This window comes from Crocodylus siamensis, chromosome 1, assembly GCF_052110815.1.
Source record: "Crocodylus siamensis isolate JL-2025a chromosome 1, ASM5211081v1, whole genome shotgun sequence".
Classification (NCBI taxonomy): Eukaryota; Metazoa; Chordata; order Crocodylia; family Crocodylidae; genus Crocodylus; species Crocodylus siamensis.
Window position 1 is genome coordinate 427286620 of NC_143395.1, and position 22765 is coordinate 427309384.

Here is a 22765-nt window from a genome sequence, read left to right on the forward strand (position 1 = left end):
GGGCAGAGAGCACCAGGCAGGGGCTCTACAGGGGAGTGCCCCACGGCTCAGCCAGGCCTCGGCTATCTCGGTCCCACATGCAAGACCAGGGTTGATGACCCAGCTCACAGGCTCTGGGGTGGGGGGGTGCAGGCTACCCCGTGCTGAGGAACAAGGTTGAGTTCAAGCGCCCGGGGAAGGAGGCCAACAAGGACATGTGGAACAAGTTCCTGATGGCTGCCAAGGTGAGGGGCTGTGGGCAGGGCCGGGCCCGTCTGCACGGGGGCAAGGCCTGTGGTGATGGTGCCTGAAGGGAGGAGGGGCCTGTGCAGTGCACCCCCGTGACCGTGTGCACGGGGCAGTGGGGCCCAGGAGCAGGGTGCAGGGCTCAGGCATGGTGCCCCCATGTCCCCCAGGGCTGGGGCAGGTGCTGGCCCCTGACGGGGTGAGGGGTGCTGGGGTGGTTGCTGCTCCTGCCAGGCTTGTGGCGAGCTGGACCCTGGTGTCTTGCAGACGTCGCACAGCCCCAGCTGCCAGGATGTGCTCAAGTTCGTCAGCCAGTGGTGTGGGGGGCTGCCCAGCACCAGCTTCTCCTTCCAGTGAGCCAGCGCCACCCAGGCCTAGTAAACATGTCTATGCCAAGCTGCTGCCGCCTGACTCCTGCATCTGCCACTGCAGCACCTGGGCCCCACTTCTCCCCCCTGCCCCATCCCGCCCCCACTGGGGATCAGTCCTGCCAGGCCCAAGCATCCTGCCCCTTGTCCCCGTGCCAGTGATGCAGCGCTAAGGGGCACAGGTGTGGGTGGTGCAGCAGCACAGCTTTATTCTTGCAGCGAAGCAGCCCCTGGCCCAGGCTCATGCTGCTCCTCCCCCCCTCCCCCCCCAGAGATACAGCCCTTCTGCCAGGCTGGGGCTGCTCCCAGAGGCCCCAGTGCTGGGGCAGGGCCCCTACTCCCACCAGGGGAAGCATGCAGGCCCAGCCTGGGACACAGGCATCCTCGCCATCCTGCTGCCCATGTCCTCGCCTCCAGTACAGGCCCAGGGCCTTCTTGCAGCTGCACCTGAGAGCGGAGGAAGGGTCAGGCCAGCCTGGCACCTGTGCGCAGAGCAGGCTGGGGCTGTGGGTCCAGCCAGGGCCAGGGGCTGCCACTACGTGGGCAGGGGCCCCAGGGCTGGGCTTGCCGTGCCACAGCCCTTCCATCTACACACGGGCCTCAGCCTCGGCCTGCGGGGGCAGCAGCCGGTGCGTCTCACGCAGGGGTAAGTCCTCAGGCACCGAGGTCTTCTCCATAGCCTCATCTTCCAGCTGCAACGGAAGCAGCTGCCCTGAGCCCACATGCTCCTGTGGGGCACTGCTGGGGGTGGAGGGTGGCTCTCTACTCCCCCTGACACAAACAGGCTTGGCCATCTGGCCCTGATCCCCTGCAATGGGGCTTGGGTGAGTGGGGCTGGCAGCCAGTGCCAGGGATCCTACCTGCTCCTGGACATCGGTGGGGGTGCAGGGCCCAATGCCACGGAGAATCAGGGCCACGATGCAGCACCTACCCGAGAGCACAGCCTCCGCCGCTGCCACTGCCAGGGCGGGCAGCCAGAGTGCCAGGGCTGTGTCCTGCAGGCAGCAATGTGGGTCAGGGCTGCAGTCAGGCACGGCCATGGGGAGGGGATCAGGATGCAGCACTGTGCCCAGGACTCACATAGATGCGGGTGGTGTCGAAGGGGCAGTCATTGGTGGCAAAGGCGATGCGGGCATCGGCTGGGAGGGCTGAGCTGTTGCAGCCGGCAACCAGGTGGGTGCCACGGCTGGCCACCGTGAGAGAGATGGCCAGGGCCAGACCTATGCTGCAGGCCGCTGACAGCAGCCCGTTCAGCAGCGCCACTCCCAGCAGCGCCCAGTGCTGCAGCACAGCAGGAAAGTGAGCATCACAGGCCCAGCCTGGCACCCCCACCCGTGCCACCGTCCTTGGGCCTTGACCCAGCACAGTCATCCCCGAGGGCTGTGCAGCTCCCGGCTGCCGTAAGCCGGAGGCAGCCCCCACCCTGACCCTGGTGCCGGCGGGAAGTGCGGCACCTCGGGCCAAGGTCCAGGGCGCGGCCGCGTCGCAGGGGCGGGGCTGCACCTTCTGCCCATGCCCGGCCCCGCTCACCAGGGCCGCGCGCAGCAGGTTCCGGGACACCAGGATGGCCGTGATCCCGGCCCCGATGCTCTGGGGAGGACACGGGCTCAGCTCCCGCTGGCAGTGCAAGCCCCCATGCTGACACCTCCCAGGGCCACAGGCTTGCCCCGGCCCGGCTGCAGGCTTGGGTCACCCCCAGCCCAGCCACATCCTGTGTCTTCAAGTGGCACCGCGTGGCTGGGGCCAGGCCTGGTCCTCTCGAGGGTCCCCCGGGCAGCTTGTGCAGGGGCGGGTGGGCAAGGCTGGCGGCTCGGGGACTCACCAACAAGCCGGAGGCGACGGCAACCACGTTGGCTGTGGCGTACTCCTGCTGCGCGGAGCGGGCGCGCGTGGGCCGGGCCACGTGGCGCAGGACGGCGCCGTGCACGATGGCGCCCAGCACGAGGCCGGCGTGGCCCAACAGCACCAGCCACAGCCCGCAGCGCGCCAGGGCCCGTCGCCCGCGTGGCCCTCCTGCAACGGCCACACGGTGCTGGCAACAGGGGCTCGGGCACAACACGCGGGGGGGCGGCTGCACGCGCACCTGAGCACTGAGGGGTGGGGGTGGGGGTGGGGGGGGTGGCCGGCGCGGCTGGGGAGAAGGACGCCGCACGCACAGAGGCGCGTGGGGAGAGTTACACGCGCAGGTGTGCGCGTGCGGCGGGACGAGGGCTGCACACAGGCCCGCGCCTTGCCCCACGCCCGCGGGATCGGGGGGCTCGAGGTCGCGGCACTCACCAACCCTGCAGCCGCCGGCCCGGCCCATCCCGCCGCCTCGGCCCAGCCCCGGCCCCGCCCCTTCCCGGGCCGGCCCCAGCGCCCGCCCCCCTACGAGCCTCCGCCGCTTATTTACAAAACAGTTTTATTAAAAATAGGAAATGACACAAAGGGCGGAGGGGCCCGCCTCCCCCCCCGCCCGCCCGCCCCAGCTGCTGCCAACACGTAAACGAAGTGCGGGCCCGGAGCCGCCCCCCGCGCCGGGCTGTGCAATGACCCGCACCGCCCCCGGCCCCGGACGGCCCGGCCCGGCCGAGCCCCCCGCCCGCCGCCCGGGCCTGCCCGGCTGGGCTACAATAATACTGACTGCCGGAGGAGGGACGCGGGGGCGCAGCGCGGCGCATGCGGGGCGAGCTCCAAGCGCGGCGAGGGCGGGGCCGAGGGCGAGGGCGGGGCCGGGGAGCAGGGCAGGGTGGGGCGGGGGCGACCCCGGCCCAGCTACGAGGACACGGTGACGGCCGTCAGGGTGCCGTTGCGGCCGTAATAGAACTTGCTGAACGCCTCTTCAAGTAAACAGGTGAGCCGGCTCTGGTCGGCCTGGGGAGAGCCAAGTGAGGGGCGGGCACCCGGGCAGAGCCCAGGGTCCCCCCCGTCCCGGCCCTCGACACAGCCCCCCCCCCCCGCCCGGCGCACACCACAGCCCCACAGGACCAGGCCTGCTCACCTCGCTGATGAATCCCAGCTGCACCAGCTCTGCCGCCAGCTCCTGAATATTGTCATCTGCAAGACAAGGCAGCGTGAGCAGGTAAAACATGAAGGAATTCATCCGTCCTTATGGCACAAAAACCCTACCGCACCCAGGAGGTTGGCTTGCAGTAGGGACCCTAAGTAGACCTGCCCGAACAACTGAGAGTCTGTGCCTCCTCCAGCCTGAGGAGGTGGGCAGAGGTGGCCAAAAGGATGGCCGCAAAACAGTATGCCAACTGCAGCACTGCTCTCCTACTTATACAAAAAAACCAGAGAGCTGGACAGTGTTATCTATGAATCTTGTAGTGTTAAAGCAAGGCTTTGTAATGCTAAAAGTGAGGCCCATTTCTTTCTCCTTTCGCCTCCATTTCATAAAAGCAGACACAGCACTTACCAGACGGCTGGGAGGGAAAAGGGGTACTGTGTGAGGGTTACTGAAGCTAGCTATTCATAAGATATGAAGCTAGCTGAATCCAGTCAGCAGGGGAGTCTTGTCAACAGGAGAACCTTGAAAGTCAGGCATGCTTTGTTTTTGTTAGATAAAGAAACATCTTGAGACAAAATATAGGGGGCATGTAATTCAAGAGTTAAACTTCGGTGTTCACCCCCACAGTGCCGCTTGACTGGACAGAATAGTGATTTAGTTAATAGATGATTGGGTATTTTTCTGAGCGTGAGCTAATCACAGACTAACGCTTTTGCACTTAGAAAGTATAAAAAAGTATTAACTAGTAGGCAGGGTCCCTCTCCAGAGGCACCTTGCTCAAACGAATAAAGATTCTGTATTTGACTTTGGATACTTGCTCTGTGTGATCATTGCCCCAGCCTAGAGCGAACTGCACATGGCTTTAAGAGCGTAATTCGTAACAACAGGCCACACTCGCAAAAGTGCAAGAAATGAAAAGAGAAGGAGCAAACAGAGCCTAGTAGATATGGCTTTAGAGGCACCTGGATCAGGAATGGGCATTTTAAGTGCTGGAGACAAAACATGGAAAGCAAGCCAAGCTACAACCAGCAGGAAGCGGTGCGTCTCACGCATGGCAAGATCAGTTGGCAGTAAATTCAGGGTTAAAGAAGCTGGGGATCAGCACAATCAAAAATTCTGAAAACCTAATTTTTGGAGAAAAAGCTTTGGTATTAATGCAGCAAGCAGGCAAGTACACCGGGCCCCAGCAGGGAAGGCGGCTACTTACTGGGCAGCAGGTCGCAGCTCAGGTGCCGGTTCAGCTTGTCTTCCAGTTTCAGCAGCAGCGTCAGCTGCGGAGCAGAGACAGGTGGGTGAGATGCGGCTGCCCAGGGCTTGGGCCTGTTCCTACCCTCCCACCTTGGGCCCGGCCCCACTGACCCCCACAGGCACAGACAGCTCCCCAAGTGCAGCCCCGCCACAGCCAGGGGAACCTACGTGGTGCTTGACGCCCTCCTCCACCGACTCGATGTTGCATTGCATCAGCACCACCTGGAAGTGAGCAGAGCGAGAGTGACCCCAGCTGCTGGGCCCTGGCAGGAAGGTGGGCACAGTGGCACCTGGCCAGGCAGCCACTCTCACCTTGCGAGTCTCCACCTCGGCAGGCTCTGGGGTCGGGGTTTTCACTGACGGGGGGACGATGGGGGACTTCACTACCTCCTGCTGGGGCTGCTGGGGCCGCGGCATGCCGAAGGCCGTAAGCGGGTAGATCCCGTTCCTGGGAGGCGGAGGGAAGTCAGGACGGCACGGGCACTGCCCCCGCCCCAGGCTGCCCAACCCTGCGTGTGACAAGGTCAGGGCAGTACCCAAACCCCACAGCAGGTCAGTCTCAGGGAACTCAGGCCTGGCCTCCTACCTCACATCCTCCAGGAACTTGTCCAACTCCAGCGCTGGAGACTGGGAGAAGCTGGAAAGGGGAAAGGAGCGCATGGGAATCTGAGCTGAGTCACATCTGCCTGGATCCCCACTCGCATCAGACTCCTGGAGGTCACATCCAGTCCAAGCCCTGCCTGAGGCAGGATCAGTTATGTCCAAACAGCCTGGACTTCCATAATCTGAGCTCTGTACCAGACAACCGTCAACCCTGACACAACAGAGACCCAACACCTGACCCTGCCACAGCAGCAACGTCCTTCTTCTGTGACAGTTTATCAATAGACACAAGAAAACCCAGGCAGGGCCATGCCCCCGCTGCAGAGGAAGACAAAAACCCCCCAGTGCAGACCAGTCTGAGCAGGGAGACTCCCTTCCTGCCCACAGTGCAGTGTTGGGCTTAGCCCGAGTGCAGGGGCGAGACCACAAATTCCTCAGCCTAAGGCTTGCTCAGGGGCGGCGTCTGCTCATTTATTTTGTGCCTGTGTTGTCATCAGCTTGACCACCTGCCCCAAGCCTGGCGTGGCACCCATGAGCTGAGTCGAGCTGCTGCGTCCTGTGAGCCGCCCTCCTGCTGAGCTGAGCAAGCCAAGCTGCTGGTCTCCTGCGAGACAGGCTCCCTGTCCACCCACTGTGCTCTGTGGCCTGTGCTGTTTGGCCTCATCCTCCCCGATTGTGGGCGATGGAGCTCTGCACAGCTTCCTGCTTGTAGCAGCCACTTGCTACTAAGAGCATGAGCAGGGGCCTCCAGCTCTGAAGAGCAGAGGCACCGGACCAGGCTGGAGCTGCTGCCAGGAATGGGGAGCTGTGGATCTGGACACAGCAGTCAGGAGACATGGACCCACCAGCCCAGCCCAGTGCTGGAGGGAGAGCACCTGCACCCCAAGCTGGAGGAGAGGCACTATCTAGGCCCCCAGCCTGATGTCTCTGGTCCCCACAAAGCACCTCCGTGCTTCCAGGTCCCACATGCAGGTCCCTGCTCTGATCCACCCGGGACCCCAGAGCTGTGCCTTGACCCAAAAGGGATCCCACAGAGCAGCCCAAGACCATGTCCCACACACCTACAATCTCTTCCTCCCTACAGTTCAAAATGCGTCCACCCCCTGCAACGTCAAACAGCTCCTGCTTCCCTCAGCACGGAGCCCCGGTGGAGGCAGGGAGGCCGGCTGCTCTCGCTCCTTGCGCAAGTTCAGCAATAACTAGACCCCCAGCCAGAGCTGCATCTCTCCAGAGCAGGGTGCGGGGACCCTGAGCACCTGGCCAGGCCGAGCGGCTCCCCACATTTACCCTCGCACAGCACAGGGTCTGTTACCCCACGGCACAGGGCTGGGTACTCACATCATTTTGACGCCCTCCCGGTCGGGGTGGTAGATCTCTGCCAGCACCGCACTCATGTCCAGGTTCTTGGTCATTTCCTCAAGGGCATTCTCTGGAATCATGTCTGTGGACGAAGGGCGTGGTCAGCCCGGCACCGAGTCCCCTCCTTGCATTGCCAGCAGCAGCTGGCACAGCAGAGGCCTGGCTCCAGCTCCCAGAGCCAGCAGAGCACCTGCCTAAGTATCACCGGTGACCCAGGCTTGGCAGGACCATGTTTACGAGCCGTGCAGCCCACAACTCCAGGCAGTAAGGAACAGCATGAGCGGGTCCCCCTGGAAGGCCAGCCTGGGCCTCTTGCCCCATACTCACGCTGGTGCCCCACGATGCAGTGGGAGGCCAGCAGCTTCAGTGACGGCACCTCGAACAGGGCCTGGTGGAACAGGAGCTCCCGGGCAGTGGGCCGCTTCCCCGGGTCCTGCTCCAGGCACTTCTGAATGAACTCCTGCAAGGCAGGGAAAACTGTGCTGAGATCCAGCCGTGCCAGGGGGACAGGGCCCAGCCCAGCCTGTGGCCTCACGGGTGCCCAAACCCACTGCACTCACCCTCTGCAGGCCATCCTCCAGCAGCTGGATGGCACTGTTGATGGCCTCCTGGGGCACGTAAGACGACTCACCATTGCCCTGGATTTCCAGCACCGCCATCTGCCACAGAAACCCATGCATCAGCCCTAGCAAGCCAACCGCCCAGCTGGCTCTGGCAGCAGCCCCTGGGACTGCACCAGCCTCCCTGCCTTCCCCAGATGCCACTGCGGTGCTCTGTGCCACCAGGCTCCTCCTGCATTGCTGCTGGCAGGAGGGAGGCCAAGGCCTGGGGCAGGAGCAGGAGTCACCTTGCCCACCCCTCTGCCCCACTGCAGGGGAAGGCAGCCCAACTGTCCAGAGTGCATGTGCCCAGTTCCTGCTCAGGGCTTCCCACGGCTTCCTCAGTTGCCGGCCACCCTGCCTCCCAGAATGGGTTTCCCCACACCCCATGCAACCCTTCTTCACTGCAGCTTAAGCCTGTTGCTCCCCGTCTGCTTCTCAGGGGAGCAGCAGCAGTTTGAACCCCTGCTGCACAGCAGCCTTGTGCTTCCCGATGGCCTGCCCTTCTCTCAGCCAGTCCAAGCTTGCTTGTCAGCTGTGCTTCCAGGCTTCCAACCCTGCAGTTTAATTCTGCAGCTGGACTAGCACCTTCCTTGAAATGCAGGGCCAAAATGGCCTGATACTGGCTGTGGACAGTCTTTCTACTCAGCTCCTTGCTTGGGCCTGCTGAGAACTGTGGCACAGGAACCGCTGGGCTGAGTACTAGCACCAGCACCAGCTGCGTCCGACATGGATAAGCAGCTGCGGGACAGACCGTTATGGGACAGAGACGCCCAGGCCCCTGCCTGGTAAGCTCCACCAGGAAGCAAGCGGCGCAGCCCCCGGACTGCCCGCAGGGAGCTCCACCCATCTCCGACAGATGCAGTGCCAACAGCGCCTGCTCTTCAGAAGCAACAGCTCACTGTCGCAAACGGATGGGCTGAGGCACAACCACCAGCCAGTGTCTTGGTTTCCACGTGTCGGCCCCTCCCACCATCCTCGCTTGTGCCCAGAGTACGGCCCATGCTTACCTCCAGCGCACACATCCCAAAGGAGTAGATATCCACTGCGGTGGTGACATTGGCGACTTCTGCAACAGAGAAATAAAAGTTCCCAGCAGCTCCTCATGTACCTGCCAGGTCCCGGCAGCAGTGGGAGCCCAGGCAGAATAGGCCCTGCTGCCCTTCCACCCCTCTCCCAAAGACCAGGGCTCAGAGGCCCAGCTGTAGGCGGGACAGCCCCGGGGGAGGTGGCAGCTACCCGCAGCCTCCCATGGGACAGCCTGCCTCCATGCTGGACTACGCCGCACCTCCATACTCCGGGGCAAAGAAGTGAAGGTTCTTCTGCTCCTCGCGACACGTCTTCACATGGTTGTTGATCGTGTCTGGCGCCACTGGAAGAAGCCACGGCTGATTAAACTGCGGCCATCCCTGCCCACGGCCCTCAAGGCACGCTGTCCCAGAGGCCCCCAGCTGCAAGGGAGCAAGCTGTACCCACACCAGGCAGGGCAGAGACCCCTGGGACTGCCTTTCTGTCCCCTCACCAAGGCAGCCCATTTGGGGCTCCCACAGCACTGGAAGCTCCTGGCCCCAGTGAGGGAGAGCAGCTGGCAAGGCTGCCTGGGCTTCACTGCCTGCCGGAGGCTCTCAGCAAACAGCCCCACAGCATCACCCGCCTGCCCCACCCCACACACTGTGCAGACAAGTCAGGAGAGCAGCCACAGCTCAGGGCAACAGCCAGCCAGCCAGCCAGCTCTGCCACAAAGCAAGGACCTTCTAGAGCTGGTGGGGGTGCTAGTGCAGATCCCGCTCCAGCCAATCAGTGGGACAGAGCCAGGCCCAGAGATCAGCGCGGCATCCCAGCACAACCGCAGCCTACACAGCCCTCACTGCGGACCAGGGCTGTGGAAGCATGGTGCCTAGCCCACTGGCACCAATCCAGCAGCATGAGCATGAGGCAGTGCAGGCTAGAAGGCGGCCATCTCCCGGTGGCAGGGAATGGCCTCCAGCACAGGTGGAGCAGCCACCCCACCCCAGCACAAAGCAGGGCCCCAGCCCGCAGGAGCGGCACCCCTGCCTCCTTTCCTGCTCAGCAGCCATCTTTGCTGGTGCAGCTGCCAGTATCGCCAGCACCCGCAGGCACAGATGGCTCTGAGCGGTGCTTGCTCTAAGCAGCAGAAGCTTCCACAGGGGACTGGAGGAAACAAGGGGATGCCAGCCCACGCTAGCTCATGCCCCAGGGCATGGTCAGCAGCTAGACTCTGCTCAGCTTGTGTGCAGCTCCTGTCAAGGAGCCAAGCACAGTGCTGGGAGACACAGGGAGAAGGGTGAGGACCAGGAAGAGATGATGCCTTGTGATGAAAACAGCAGTGCCAACACCTCACAACCCCGCCTGCAGGATGGGTTATACAGTGTCCAGAGATGCCTCAGGCTAGAGCAGACCCAGGAGAGCAGCAGAGCGGTCCCTCGTGTGGGACGCAGGACCAGGGGCTGTAAAGACCGGGATGGTCGCCCCAAGGGTGACAAGCAAGAGGCAACACAATGTTTCTAGAACAAATGGCCTACAGGAGGGAATGCCCTGGTGAGGGGCGAAGGGCCTTGCTGCCTCCCAGTGTAAGAAAGAAGGAAGAACCAGCAGAACCAGAGGAACATGGAGGTGGGTCCAGGCTGTGGCACTGCAGGGGTGGCTGCACCCCAGCTCCCTGCCTCCTCCCACCAGCTGGGCAGACCACACCGCGGGAGCAGCAATGGGGGCCTTTGAGTCTCCAAAGCTGGAAAGAATCCCGTTCCCCTCTTGGATGGTAGAGACATCACCCCCACCACTGCTGCCCTGTCTCTGCAGATTGAGGGCAGCTCCTGTCCCACTCTAGCCAGGCTGCACTGGGCTAGGCTCAGCGCAGGACAGCAGCCATAGCAAGCAGGTTCCCCCTCCCTGTGCTTTTTCCCCAAGGGAACAGACTGGGCACGGAAGGGACTATGCAATGCAGTCAGACCGCAGAGCTCGCTACCATCCAGTGCTACTGCACAAAGCTGAGATCGAGAGCAAACCAACCCTGATGCTCCTACGCAGCATGGGTCTGTCCACAACAGCCAGCTAATGGTTACAGCCATGCCAGGAGGGAGCAAACTCCTGCCGCAGGGTAAAGCCACCCCCAGCTCTGGGGTCTTTACACACCTCTCTGGCTGCAGTTGCCAGGCAGTTGAGGGCACTGCGGCAGCTCCCGTGCTCCTCAGGCAAGGACAACCAACTGAACCAGCATGAGATGTGGCCCTCCTCACACAACAGCCACACAGGGACATGGACTCGCTAGCAGGAATGGAAGTCCACAGGTTCCTAATGGCCCCAGGGCACTGAGCCCTCTACCCTTCATCACGCAGGTGCAGGAGATGCTGCGCAGTGGGCACAGGAGACGGGTCTCTTTCACCCCAGCCTCTTGCATGGGGCAAATTGTAGTCTGTGAGAGACCTGCCAGTGTATGGACAGGACTGTGCCAAGAGCATGTCCCACGAACAAAGGGTGGGACCTGAGCCATGCTAGAAGGAGATCTGGCAGACAGAGATTGAGGAACTCACCCCTGCAGCCTGCTTCATGGGCCTTACAGTGTTGGGGACCCACGTGCACACCAGCACTGACACCACGGGGCTTTTAGCTGCCTGACCCTGAGGAGCCCAAGCTGGCCAGAGGGAGGAAGACAGGACACCTAGGCCCCAGCCACGCCCTGAGCGACCAGCAAGCACCTAAAACAGAGTCCTGGGCTCCTGCTCACAGCGCTGGGGCTTCCTGTACTTTCCCATCTTATTTCTCTAGCCAATCCCACCAATTTCACAGCCCACAACCAACGAGACACCAAACAGCTATGTCCAAAACATGGCCCATGCTAATACCCATTAGCTAGGTTCCAGAGGAGCATGGGATACTACTAACCAACCCATCTGCTTTGCCTGCCCCGTCAGCACCGAGTGCAGCAGGGGCCACTGCAGCAGACACCCCAGATTGCATGATCAGGTCTATGTCTCCAATGCCCAGCACTCATCTGACCCGGGACAAGAAGTGCAGACACGTGGATATGCAGAAACACTGCCACTCACCACCCCTCTGCCCAAGGTAAGCTGCCCCCATGGGGTGGTAGGTCAGAGGACACCCTGGCTGCTGCCATGTCCAGCGATGTGGTTCCCTGCCACAGCACAACAAGGTGTGGAAAACCTACGTCCCAGGGAGTTAATGGAGCTGCTTTACACTCAAGCCTTCCCACCCCATGAGTGCCAAGGCACGTGATCCCCTTCTGCAGAGGGAGACCAAGGCAGCAGCCGCAGGTTAACAGACCATGCTGCTTGCACTGCTGTTTAGATGCCAGAGGGTCCAGCACCACCACCTCATCTCATGATCCAGGCACACAGTCCCTTATGAATCCTCCCATCCCAGCTATGCACCCTAGCGCTCTGGCTGGGAGAGTGGCGACATCGCCACTAACTCAAGGCAAGTTCCATGAAGCTGAGGCCAAGAGACAGAAGCATCAAGCTCTTCAGAACAAACTTCTCCTCAAAAGCTCAGGCCAGTACAGACAGACATGCAGACAGCCCCACGGCACCAAGCAAGGCGCTGCTTGCCCTTGCACAGGTCTTCAGAAAGCACGGGACCATACAGTGTGAGCAGCTGAGAAGCCACTGGTGACAGGCGCAAGTTTCCACCCTCAGACATGGGACTGCTCTATGGCAGCCTGGCAGGAGGGGCATCCGTTGGCGCCACCGATCGATAATGTTTTCTGCCCACCAGCAAACGAGCTGTGGAGCAGCAGTGCCACAGCTGGAGTGCAGCTAAAAACCAGGGGAAGACATGTCCTGGCACAGGCACGCATTTACTGTGGATAAAGCCAACTGTGCTGCACAAGAGGAGTGCAGCAGAGGTTGCAGTCTTACACTGGTGGTAGTGGCTCCATTCTAGTATAAAACTACCTGCTGGTGAGCAAGGGGTAGCTGCACACTGCTGAGAGCTGCATCAATGTGCTGGCTGTCTCCACACCCAGGTAATTCACCTCAGTACTGCTGACCACAGCTCAGTCATCTGATGGCCATGTGCTGCTATACAGCTCCCTACTTCCAGCAACCAGCATGGAAGAGCTGCTCATGAAGTCTGCTGCAGAGGAAAAACTGGGTAATCCGTTGCGACCACAACAACCAACTGGTCCCTGCAAGGCCTTCCTATGGGGGCAGCCAAGGAGATGCAGGCAGAGAGACTTGTACCAAGGGGGATATTCTCTACATTGCAGCTCCCCGCTCAAGCAACTGCTGAGTCCAGGACAGCTCATACTCTGGTCACGTCTGCTCTGTTCTCATCAGCAGGCTTGGCACAGCAATCCAAGCTCCTTCCAGCACTGCATTAAGACAGGCAACCCCGGCACACCTTTGTCAGAGAAGACCAGTCACCTCCCAAAGAGCATCCTACTGAAATACAAGCTGTGTCACTTCTGTGCAAGCTTTGCTGCTGTGCGAAGTGCTGTATGCTCACATGAGGCCAGGGCCCTGTAGCCAAGGAGCTTACAGTCCAGAGCAGGCCCTCTCAGCCAGGGTGCCACGACACCCTAGGAGGCCTTGAAATCCCTTTAAGGGTGCCATGTAACATTAGCACTGTTAGGGGAGCAGACAGGATGTACAAGATAAACCCAGAGACTGAAAAACCTTTACAGCATTAAAACAGTCCTGCCATGTTGCAGTCTCTCTGAGCTCTTTGCAACAGATGAACTGCACCAGTATTTTTCTGTAGGCAAAACATGAAGGAAAATTTAAGAGCTGACATTTTGAGGGGGCCTTGAGTCTCAAAAAAGCTGAGAACCACTGGGGCACCCACGCACAGCAGTCAGGGAGTGCCAAGCTGTGGCTGATCATCCAGGGAGGGGACAGGAGGCTGATGTCTACACGCTTACATTGCCGGCTGACTTCATAAACGTTGCTGCCAAAGTGCGAGGAGCCCGGTCATTGCCCATGTGGGCCAGGAAGGCTAGTGGCTTGGGAAGTCAGCCAAGACAAACATCAGCAAAGTGGGGCCCTTAGGGCAAAGAACCGACAGCTTCACATCATGTTGGAGCTTCATGGATAAATGGTCCCGGCATCCCACCTGGAAATGCTTGCACCACTGAGTGCTCTGAATGGGGGATCAGGCATGAAGCATGGTCTGTCAGCATGCTGCTCTAAGCAGGGCCTGGTCTCCTTGAGGAGACCCACGGGTCTTGAGGCCTATGCGGGGCCCCCAGCAGAACAGCTGCCCTGGCTGAACTCATTGCAAGCACACTTGGCTGAGATGGATTCATGGCAGCAGCCATGTGTCACTGTGCAGGGTTATATGCAACTACAGCATGGGCAGTAGCATGCCAAGGCATCAGGCAGAGCCACAACTGGGGCAGCTCCCATATGGTGGCCCTCAGAAAAGGCCTTGGGGAGAAGTACCCACGTTAGGCCACTAAACATGATTGCTCTCTGCTTGCCCAGTGCCATCAGTTCAGACATGGCACCATATTCCTACACCAGCATCGACTCACAGCATCCGATGTTTCACACCTGCTTCCTGCCAGTTGCTGTAGGCTCAGCATGTGCAGCTGCAGACAACCCTGACACCAGAACAGGCTCCCCAAGCTGACACAAGACCCATGTTGGCTCCAGCCCAGATGCCCTAGGCACCAAATCAAATAACATTTCTCAACCAAAGAGAAACTTCAGATCTGAATCCCTGTACCTGGGAGAGTTCTCAACAGCAATCGTGACATGCTATAAGTCTCCAGGAGAAATAACCGTTTTAAAAGAAAGTGACCACTAAGCTCCCTAAATTTTTAAATGCTGATTTCAAAGAAGCCTGAGCCAATGAAGAAATTAAGGAGGGGCTGCAAATACTGTTGCAGAGGCAGCAATCGAATCACAGAACATGAGGGTTGGAAGGGACCTCAGAAGTCGCATTTAGTCCAACCCCCTGCTCAGAGCAGGACCAGCCCCAGATACATCAACCCAGACAAGGCTTTGTCTAGCCAGGTCTTGAAAACCTCCAAGGATGGAGCTTCCACCACCTCTCTGGGAAGCCTGTTCCAGTGCTTCATCACCCTCCTAGTGAGAATGTTTTTCCTAATTACTAACCTAAACTTCCCTTGCTGCAACTTCAGTCCATTGCTCCTTGTCCCGTCATCTGCCCCCACTGAGACCAGTCCAGCTCCATCCTCTTTGCAGCCCCCCTGCAGGGAGGTGAAGGCTGCTATTTGATACCCCTCACTCTTCTCTTCGGCAGACTCAATCAGCCCAGTTCCCTCAGCCTCTCCTCACAAGTCATGTCCCCCAGCCCCCAACTATTTTTGTTGCCTTCTATGTGACTTTCTCCAATGTGTCCACATCCTTTCTGTAGTGGGGGGGGGCCCAAAACCAGACACAGGGTTCCATGTATGTCTCCCCAGTGCCAAATAGAGGGGAAGAATCACTGCCCTCGACCTGCTGGCAACACACCTACCAATGCAGCCCAGGATGCCGGTAGCTTTCTTGGCACCAAGGGCACACTGCTGGCTCCTGTCACTCTCAGGTCTTTTTCTTTATATTTATGAAGGGTAAGCAGAATGACAGACCAGTACCCCTGGTATCTGGCTTGGAAAGGTTGACATGAGCTGCAATCCGTAAGAGATGTAATAGTAGCTCCGTAAACAAGATCTAATAGCTAGAATTTGGAGCTACAGGCATTGTGACCAGAAATACAGCACATTTTTTGACTAGGGACAATTAAACCTTTCAACAATGTCATCTTCAAGGACATGGAGGAGTCTGTGCACTGTTCTTGGGGGTCATTCAACAGGCCGGATGGTGGTCTAAAACAGCGGTTCTCAACTTTGTTAGACTCAAGGCACCCATCAGAAAATGCGGGCTCTTTGCTCACACTAGTTCTTTGGCTATAGAGTAGTACTAAAGCAATTCTCCTATTGCAAAGACCACAGAAAGGCCATGACTAGGAAGAATGATTTGGACACTGAATTCTTATTTGAAACCTCTGGGGTAATTTTGTAAATCATGCATAGGCATTTGGCACACCTCATGGTCTTACTACTGCGCAGCCCCCTGGTTGAGAATCGCTGGTCCAGAAGCGACAGGCTGGATGCAGAAGGCATAGTTTCTGTGGTCTGAGCTATGCTGAAGGTCAGACTTCATGGGCACACTGGCCCCTGGGGTTACTCTACACTAGCTCTCTGGAGACTAGAGGGTAGGGAAGAATAGTTGCACTGCCCTGTTTCAGATCTTACAACAGTCCTCAGACCACAGAACTGTTCTGCACCAAGCTTACATATGACATGTGTCACAGTAAAATATGGACAGCAGCCAGAAATTGCCTAATATATGACTGTACTTAAATATTTCTCGACTTATTTGCTTCACTGTCACTTATAGACTAGGTTTGGTGTCTGGGAGCAAAATCTGCCTGCAATAAGAGAAGCTTAATGAAGATATATTTTGCTACATTTAAATAAAAAAAATCCTTTACAATGTGAAAAAATAAAACACTATAAATATACAAAAATGTTATAAAAATGTTGCAGTTATGACTAGAAATATTCCTTCCTTGTGATCATGTTAATAAACCAGAATTTTATTTACTTGTTAAACTCTGAAGAACTAAGTATATTCCAAATCAATTTTGTACAAACTCCCTGTAGGCAGATGACAGAACAAGGAGCAATAGGCTCCAGTTGCAACAAGAGAAGTTGAGGTTAGATATTAGGAACAATATTGGAAAGTGTCACCTTTCCCTTGAGGAAAAACAATACTTCTGCTTCCTTGAAGCCACCTTCTCACATGAGCCTTGTGCTGACAGCATGAAGCAAAGCAGGATTCTGCCAGTTCGGTTCCTCCAAGCTCCCGAGGGAAAGGCAGAGAAGCTAGCTCGGAACTCCACTGCTGCAGAACCTGTGCCAGCAATCCCACGCCCTTAGAATCACACAGTGAGGTTTGGAAGGGACCTTGGAGGTCACATCTAGTCCAACCCCCTACTCAAAGCAGAACCAGCTCCAGCTACATCATCCCAGCCAAGACCTTGTCTAGCCGGGTCTTCAAAACCTCCAAGGATGGAGATCCCACCACCTCTCTGGGAACCTGTTCCAGTGCTTTACTACCCTAATCATGACAGTTTTTCTTAATATCCAACCTCAACTTCCCTTGCCGCAACTGGAGACCACTGCTCCTTGTTCTGTCATCTATCCCCACTGAGAACAGTCCAGTTCCATCTACTTTGCAACCCCCTGCAGGGAGCTGAAGGCTGCTATCAAATCCCTCCGCTGGACTCTCTCCAAAATCGACATCCTTTCTGTAGTGGAGGGCCCAAAACTGGACACAGGGCTCCAGGTGTGGCCTCCCCAGTGCTGAATAGAGGGAAAGAATCACTGCCCTTGATCTGCTGGCAACGCTCCTCCCAATGCAGCCCAGGATGCCGGTAGCCTTCTTAGCAAAAAGGGCACGTTGCTGGCTCCTATTCAGTTTCTTGTCCACTGTAACCCCCAGGTCCTGAACTGTGGAAAAACAGAAGCTTCCCAATTCATGAAAAGCAGCAGAAAATGAGCAAGATGCTTTGTAAGACGTGTACCTGGGGAGTCCCAGAGATCCCACATCAAGGTTAGGATCCCAGCTGTCTTAAAAATGAGGCCCAATATTTAAGCATCTAACTTCAAGCCCTTCGGGAATGGGGGTGGGAGAGGAATAAGAAACCAGAGCTGAACTGATTCTACAACCACCACATACAATGTGCTCACAGCATTCACCACTTTCTCCTACAGACTTTTCAGGTGCTAATAAACTTGGCCAACCAACTCTACCAGCTGGTTTCCCATGCTGCCTACATGTCTCACGCTGCCTACATGTCTCACGCTGATTTTCCAGGGGGAGTCTTGGCATAAAATTCTGTTGTTTCAAAAAAACTGCATTTAGCAGGGATGTGATTTTCACTGTGCTTGTGAAACTGCCAAGTGTGGCCAAGTTATAAGCCTCTGGAAAATCCGTATGCACCTGCTCAGACTTGCTTGAGTCACAGGCATAACAAGACCCAATGGCTGGAGACAGAAAGGTGGAGAAATATGGATTAAGTAGGGTACAGCTTTCTTTAAAAGGGCAATCAGTCACTGGAACCACTTACCTCCACTGCTGCAGAGGCTCCAGGACTAGCAGTTTCAGGTTTAGATAGGGCATCTTCTAAAAACTCTGCTCCAGTTTGAGCAGGAACTGATTCTGTGAAGTCCTGTGGGCCCAAGCTGTGCAGGTCCAACTGGGTGATCACAGAATCTCTTACAGTATTACATAGCCTAGGGCTGTCCAACTGGTGGCCTCCAGGCTCTGCTCCCCCTATCACTCTCCTACTGCCAGAGTCTCTGGGCTCCCCTCCTTCTGATTCTTGGGGCAGGGCATCACAGCCCACAAGGCCAAGCCATCCCCTTGGCTGCTCGGGAACTCAGACAGCCCCGCTGTAGTCCGGGAATCCAGCCTGGCAGTCGGGTAACAAAGCGGGGGGGGCAGACAACAAAAGGCAGGAGCTAGAGGAGGGCAGAAGACGAGATGAAGGAACAGCGGAGGGGGAAGAGGCTTGATTTCTTCTCCACTTCTGTCCCGTGTGGCCACCGAGGGCCTAATCTTGTGGGAGCAAGGATGCCCAGCCCCTGTTGCCCAGCTGGGCAGGCAGGCAGCAGCACCTGCCACATTCTGCTTGCCAGAGGCCAAGGGCCCAATCCTGACCACACCCCTCCTTCAGAAAAATCTTAGCTCCACCAGGATGGCATATGAAAAAGGGAGCCAGAGAAAGTCAAGCAGGAAGAAACTGAGTGGGCAGCAGAGAGAGGAACAGGGTCCAGCAGTGGGGCCTAACTGCTCTGGGCTGAAGGCTAGGTGAGCGATCGAGAAATGTAAAGTCGAGAAATGTAAAGTGCTCCACCTCAGGACAAGCAACCCCCAACACACCTACAGGCTTGGAAGCACCAAACTGACTAGAACCATGAATGAAAGGGATCTGGGGGTAACAGACCACAGTATGAATATGAGCCAGCAATGCAATCCTGTAGTCAGTAGAGCAAATAATACTCTGGCATGCATCAATCGATGCATCTCCAGCAAAACCAAGGAGGTGATTCTTCTGCTCTACTCCACACTGGTGAGACTGTAGGTGGAGTACTGCCTCCAGGTCTGTGCACCACATTTTAACAAGGGCATGGACAAGCTTGAGAGAGTCGAGAGAAGAGCCACCCGTATGATCAGTTTTACACAGCAAGCCATATGAGGAAAAGCTGAGAGATCTGGGACTCTTCAGCCCGAGGAAAAGAAGGCTGAGACGGGACCTGGTGGCAGCATACCACTACACTAGGGGAGTACATCCAAGGCTCAGTGAGCAACTGTTCACCAGGGCACACGAGGGGAAAACTAGGAGTAACAGCCACAAACTCCTGGAAGACCAATTCAGACTCAACATTAAGAAAAACTTCTTTACAGTCAGGGTGTCCAGACTGTAGAACAAGGTCCCTCCAGAGGTGGTGCAATCACCTACCCTGGAGATCTTCAAAAGCAGACTAGACAGTCACCTTACTGGGGTCACCTGAACCCCAGTTATCTTTCCTACTTGGTGCAGGGGACTGGACCCAATGATCTTCTGAGGTCGCTTCTGGCCTTACAATCTATGAATCTATGGTACTGCCCCATATGGGCCCTGCCACCTTACCCAGCACAGGGACTCAGTCCAGCACACAGTACCACATTATCTGGCCCACAGGGCTTGGACCTGTAGCAGCAGGGGAACAATGGCAGTCTCTCTAGCCACCACTCCCCTACAGTCAAGTTTCCAGACTTGTGGGGAGCGCTGAGGGCCAAGGCTGAGCACCACTGCATTGGGCACACTCCCTTGCCAGGCCTGGAGCTGGAGCCACTCTGCACCCCAGCACTCCTCTGTTCCCTCTCAAACACCTGCAATACACACTGGCAAGTATGTCACTAACTTTCTAGTGGCAAGTCCACAGAGCCCCTGGAGACCATTCAGCAATATCCATTAGGGAGAAACATTTTAAAGAAGGGCAGGTCATTAGAAAAAACTTCTTCACAGTAAGGGTTACCAGAATCTGGAATGGGCTTCAAAGGGAGGTGGTGCTCTCCCCTACCTTAGGGGTCTTCAAGAGGAGACTGGGCAAGCACCTAGCTGGGATTACAGTCAGGGCGTCCAGACAGTAGAATAAGCTTCCTCCAGAGGTGGTCTTTAACCAAGGCAGTGGGTCGGACTTGATGACCTACTGAGTTTCCTTCTGACCCTAACATCTATGAAACTATAAGGTCCAGATAACTTGCACCTAGGGTCCCCAGGAGCACTGGAAAAGAAATAGCTCTCTTGGTGTTAATTTGAATTCTGGGGGAATTCCGTAAGTAGTGAATATCTTGTGCTGATATCCAAAAGGGAGAGCAGTACCACGCGGTGAACAGCACAGTGCGAAAGACCCAGACAAAGCAATAGAGCCTGCACGTTTATGGAAAGGACTGTTGAGATCTAGTTCATTATTTAAGGAGATTACAGGTTTGGTTGATAAAAGTAACTGTTAAAAATGCAGCAGATCTTGATTTCTGTAGACATTCTATTGGCCAAGTCACATATAATACTACGCTATGTCCGAATTAAAAACTGATACTAATTAATCCACTTAACATGCCTAAGACCTGGCTAACTGCCAGATCTCTGAAGAGGTAATGGAAAATCTGACAGAGGCTTCTAGTGGAGTTCCATAAGGATCAGGACTAGGTCTGAGACTAACCCACATTTTCACTTACCTGGAAGTTGCATAGAACTGAGGTGAGAATTTTGGGTAAGAACCAATGAAGCATAATTGAGGACACAGCAGACAGGCAGGAATCCAGGTCACCTGATGAAACTGGGTCTCTTCAGACAAACTGGGCATTAAAGCCAAATGCAAGACTAGTCCAGGAACAAGGGATGCAGGCTGTACCTGCTGAGCAGGGAACATCCTGGACACAGAGACGGATTAGACCCCACTCCCATTTCCATTAATGTCAGAACTGATTTCACAAGGCAATTGGGCTTACAGTAGACAAGTCGCCTGGCAGGGCACCAGGACAATGCTGTGACAGAAGTGGTCTAACATGACCCTTGGATGTTTAAACAGGCAGGAGCAAGGAGGTGATTCTATTCAATGACACGGCTCGGAGCACCCCCAGCCAGGTCATAAGGCACTACAGGGATTTGGGAGCGGGGCTTAGGGGTCTGGGAGCTCAGGTGGTGTTTTCATCGATCCTCCCAGTCTTGGGCTATGGGCTGAGGAGGGAGAGGAAGATCCACGCAGTGAACCAAAAGACTGCGGAGCTGGTGTCATCGGGAAGGCTTTGGCTTCCATGACCACAGCCCGCTCTTTGGAGAGAGAGGCAGCGAGCTGCTGGGAAGAGATGGCCTCCACCTCTCTCCCCTGGGGAGGAGGCTCTTCTCAGCCAGGCTGGCTGACCTGCTCCACCAGGCTTTAAACTAAGCCCGCTGGGGGATGGGGGGACTACTGCCACTGCTGGCCCGCTGAGCAACCCTTGCAAAGCCAGCAGACCAAGGCACTTAAGGGAGCCCACTCCTGGCCCCAGCCCTGGCACAATCTGTGGGCAAGGCAAGAGCCCCCAAGGGGACACTCGCCTGCCTGTACACTAATGCCAGGAGCCTGGGCAACAAGCAGGACGAGTCGTCCTCCTGCTCAGTGCAAAGAATTATGACGTCATTGGGATAACAGAGACCTGGTGGGACTCCACCCATGACTGGACCACGGGTATAGAGGGCTATACCCTGTACAGGAGGGATCGTGTTGACAAAAGGGGCGGGGGTGTAGCTCTCTATGTGAAGGAAAGACATGTCCCTGCAAGCTGATGTTGGCGACCATCATGGACAGCTAGAGACCCTCTGGGTAAAAATTCGTGGGGAATACGGCACAGGGGACACAAAGGTGGGAGTCTACTACAGACCCCTCACTCAAAGTCCTGAGCTTGACCAGGAGTTCGCCCGGGAACTGACTGAGGCCGCTTGCTCCAGGACCTTGGTTGTCATGGGTGACTCCAATTACCCGGACATCTCATAGGAAGATCACTCAGCAAAATCCAAGCAGTCGCAAAGCTTTCTCTCGTGCGTGGATGACCTCTACCTGACTCAAGAAGTCTATGGGCCAACGAGAGGCAAAGCGCTGCTCGACCTGGTACTGGCTACGGGGGACGACCTAGTCGGTGACCTAGTGATCGATGGGAAGCTGGGTGACAGCAACCACGAGCTGATCACCTTCACTATCCGCCGTAAAGCTGGCAAGTCGGTCAGCAACACAGAAGTCCTTGACTTCAGAAAAGCCAACTTTGACAAGCTCAAGAGGCTTGTCGGTCAGGCCCTTAGGGACCATGACCCCAGGGAGATGGGAGTTCAAGAAGAGTGGTGCTTCTCAAGGAAGCGATCCTCAATGCACAAGCTAAATCTATCCCAGCACGGAGGAAAGGCAGCAAGAAGGCACAGCAGCCCTCCTGGCTCTCCAGGGACCTAGCGGACCTCCTACAGCTAAAAAGGAAAGCCTACAAAGGATGGAGGACGGGATTCACCTCCAAGGAGGATTATTCTGCACTGGTCCGGTCCTGCAGGGACCAAACCAGGAAGGCCAAGGCTGCAACTGAACTCCAACTAGCTTCAAGCATCAAGGACAACAAAAAGGTCCTTTTTCAGATATGTGGGGAGCCGGAGAAAAAGCAAGGGCAACGTTGGACCCCTGCTAAAACAGATGGGGCAACTGACAACTGACGCCCAGGAAAAAGCCAACCTATTAAATAGGTACTTTGCGTCAGTCTTTCATCAGTCCCATGGGACGCCCATGCCTGCTACGGGACAGGGAGATCCGGGTGTTGGGGATCCCCTGCCCTCCATAAATGCTGACCTCATGAAGGAACACCTTGAGAAGCTAAATACCTTCAAGTCAGCCGGCCCTGACAACCTGCACCCCGGGGTACTCAAGGAGCTGGTGAGCGTCATAGCCCAGCCCCTGGCACGGATCTTTGAAAACTCCTGGCACTCTGGTGTAGTGCCTGAAGACTGGAGGAAGGCCAATGTGGTGCCGATCTTTAAGAAAGGGAGGAGAGTGGATCCAGCTAACTACAGGCCCATTAGCCTGACTTCTATCCTGGGGAAGATCTTAGAAAAGTTTATATAAGGAGGCCATCCTTGATGAACTGGCCCAGGCTAACATCCTAAGGGATAGCCAGCACGGGTTTGTTGCGGGTAGATCTTGTTTGACCAATCTCATTTCCTTCTAATGACCAGGTGACCTATCACCTGGATGAGGGAGAAGAGATTGATGTCATATATCTTGACTTCAAAAAAGCTTTTGATCTGGTATCCCATGATCA

General features: G+C 56.7%; 3 protein-coding genes across 8 annotated transcripts in view; 1 reads left to right on the plus strand and 2 right to left on the minus strand.

The window, feature by feature from the left end:
• IFT172 (intraflagellar transport 172) overlaps positions 1–792 on the plus strand; it is a 50313-nt gene extending 49521 nt beyond the window's left edge. For 4 of the 6 annotated variants that reach the window (XM_090031269.1, XM_090031267.1, XM_090031268.1 and 1 more), the window contains one exon: positions 493–792. In XM_090031269.1, the coding sequence (XP_089887395.1) occupies positions 493–755 (263 nt within the window). In that variant the 3' untranslated portion in view covers positions 756–792. Of the gene's footprint in view, positions 1–132; positions 225–492 lie in introns of all 6 variants that reach the window. The other 2 variants (XM_090031271.1, XM_090031272.1) reach the window with 1 other exon arrangement.
• Positions 793–818: 26 nt separating this feature from the next.
• On the minus strand, positions 819–2959 carry KRTCAP3 (keratinocyte associated protein 3). Its single transcript, XM_090031282.1, has 6 exons — positions 2871–2959; positions 2416–2606; positions 2124–2183; positions 1674–1874; positions 1454–1588; positions 819–1285 (listed from the first exon to the last, which is right to left on the minus strand). Exons 1-6 carry the CDS (start codon positions 2896–2898, stop codon positions 1181–1183), a joined length of 720 nt encoding a protein of 239 aa, XP_089887408.1. The 5' UTR covers positions 2899–2959; the 3' UTR covers positions 819–1180.
• Positions 2960–3052: 93 nt separating this feature from the next.
• The window catches only part of NRBP1 (nuclear receptor binding protein 1), a 56548-nt gene continuing 36835 nt past the window's right edge, over positions 3053–22765 (minus strand). Inside the window, exons 8-18 of the mRNA XM_090031289.1 lie at positions 8680–8763; positions 8402–8460; positions 7353–7451; positions 7120–7252; positions 6772–6874; positions 5417–5467; positions 5143–5278; positions 4999–5052; positions 4790–4853; positions 3574–3629; positions 3053–3446 (exon numbers count right to left, since the gene is read on the minus strand). Coding sequence (XP_089887415.1) covers positions 3348–3446; positions 3574–3629; positions 4790–4853; positions 4999–5052; positions 5143–5278; positions 5417–5467; positions 6772–6874; positions 7120–7252; positions 7353–7451; positions 8402–8460; positions 8680–8763 — 938 coding nt within the window. The 3' untranslated portion in view covers positions 3053–3347. The remainder of the gene's footprint in view (positions 3447–3573; positions 3630–4789; positions 4854–4998; positions 5053–5142; positions 5279–5416; positions 5468–6771; positions 6875–7119; positions 7253–7352; positions 7452–8401; positions 8461–8679; positions 8764–22765) is intronic.

Excerpts from the sequence above, each read along its gene's own strand:
- KRTCAP3 (XM_090031282.1), bottom strand. The coding sequence starts at position 2,898 with ATGGGCCGGGCCGGCGGCTGCAGGGTTG. Across the intron at positions 2,184-2,415 it reads CCGTCGCCTCCGGCTTGTTG|AGCATCGGGGCCGGGATCAC; the intron begins GTGAGTCCCCGA and ends TGTCCTCCCCAG. Across the intron at positions 1,286-1,453 it reads CCACCGATGTCCAGGAGCAG|CTGGAAGATGAGGCTATGGA; the intron begins GTAGGATCCCTG and ends CTTCCGTTGCAG.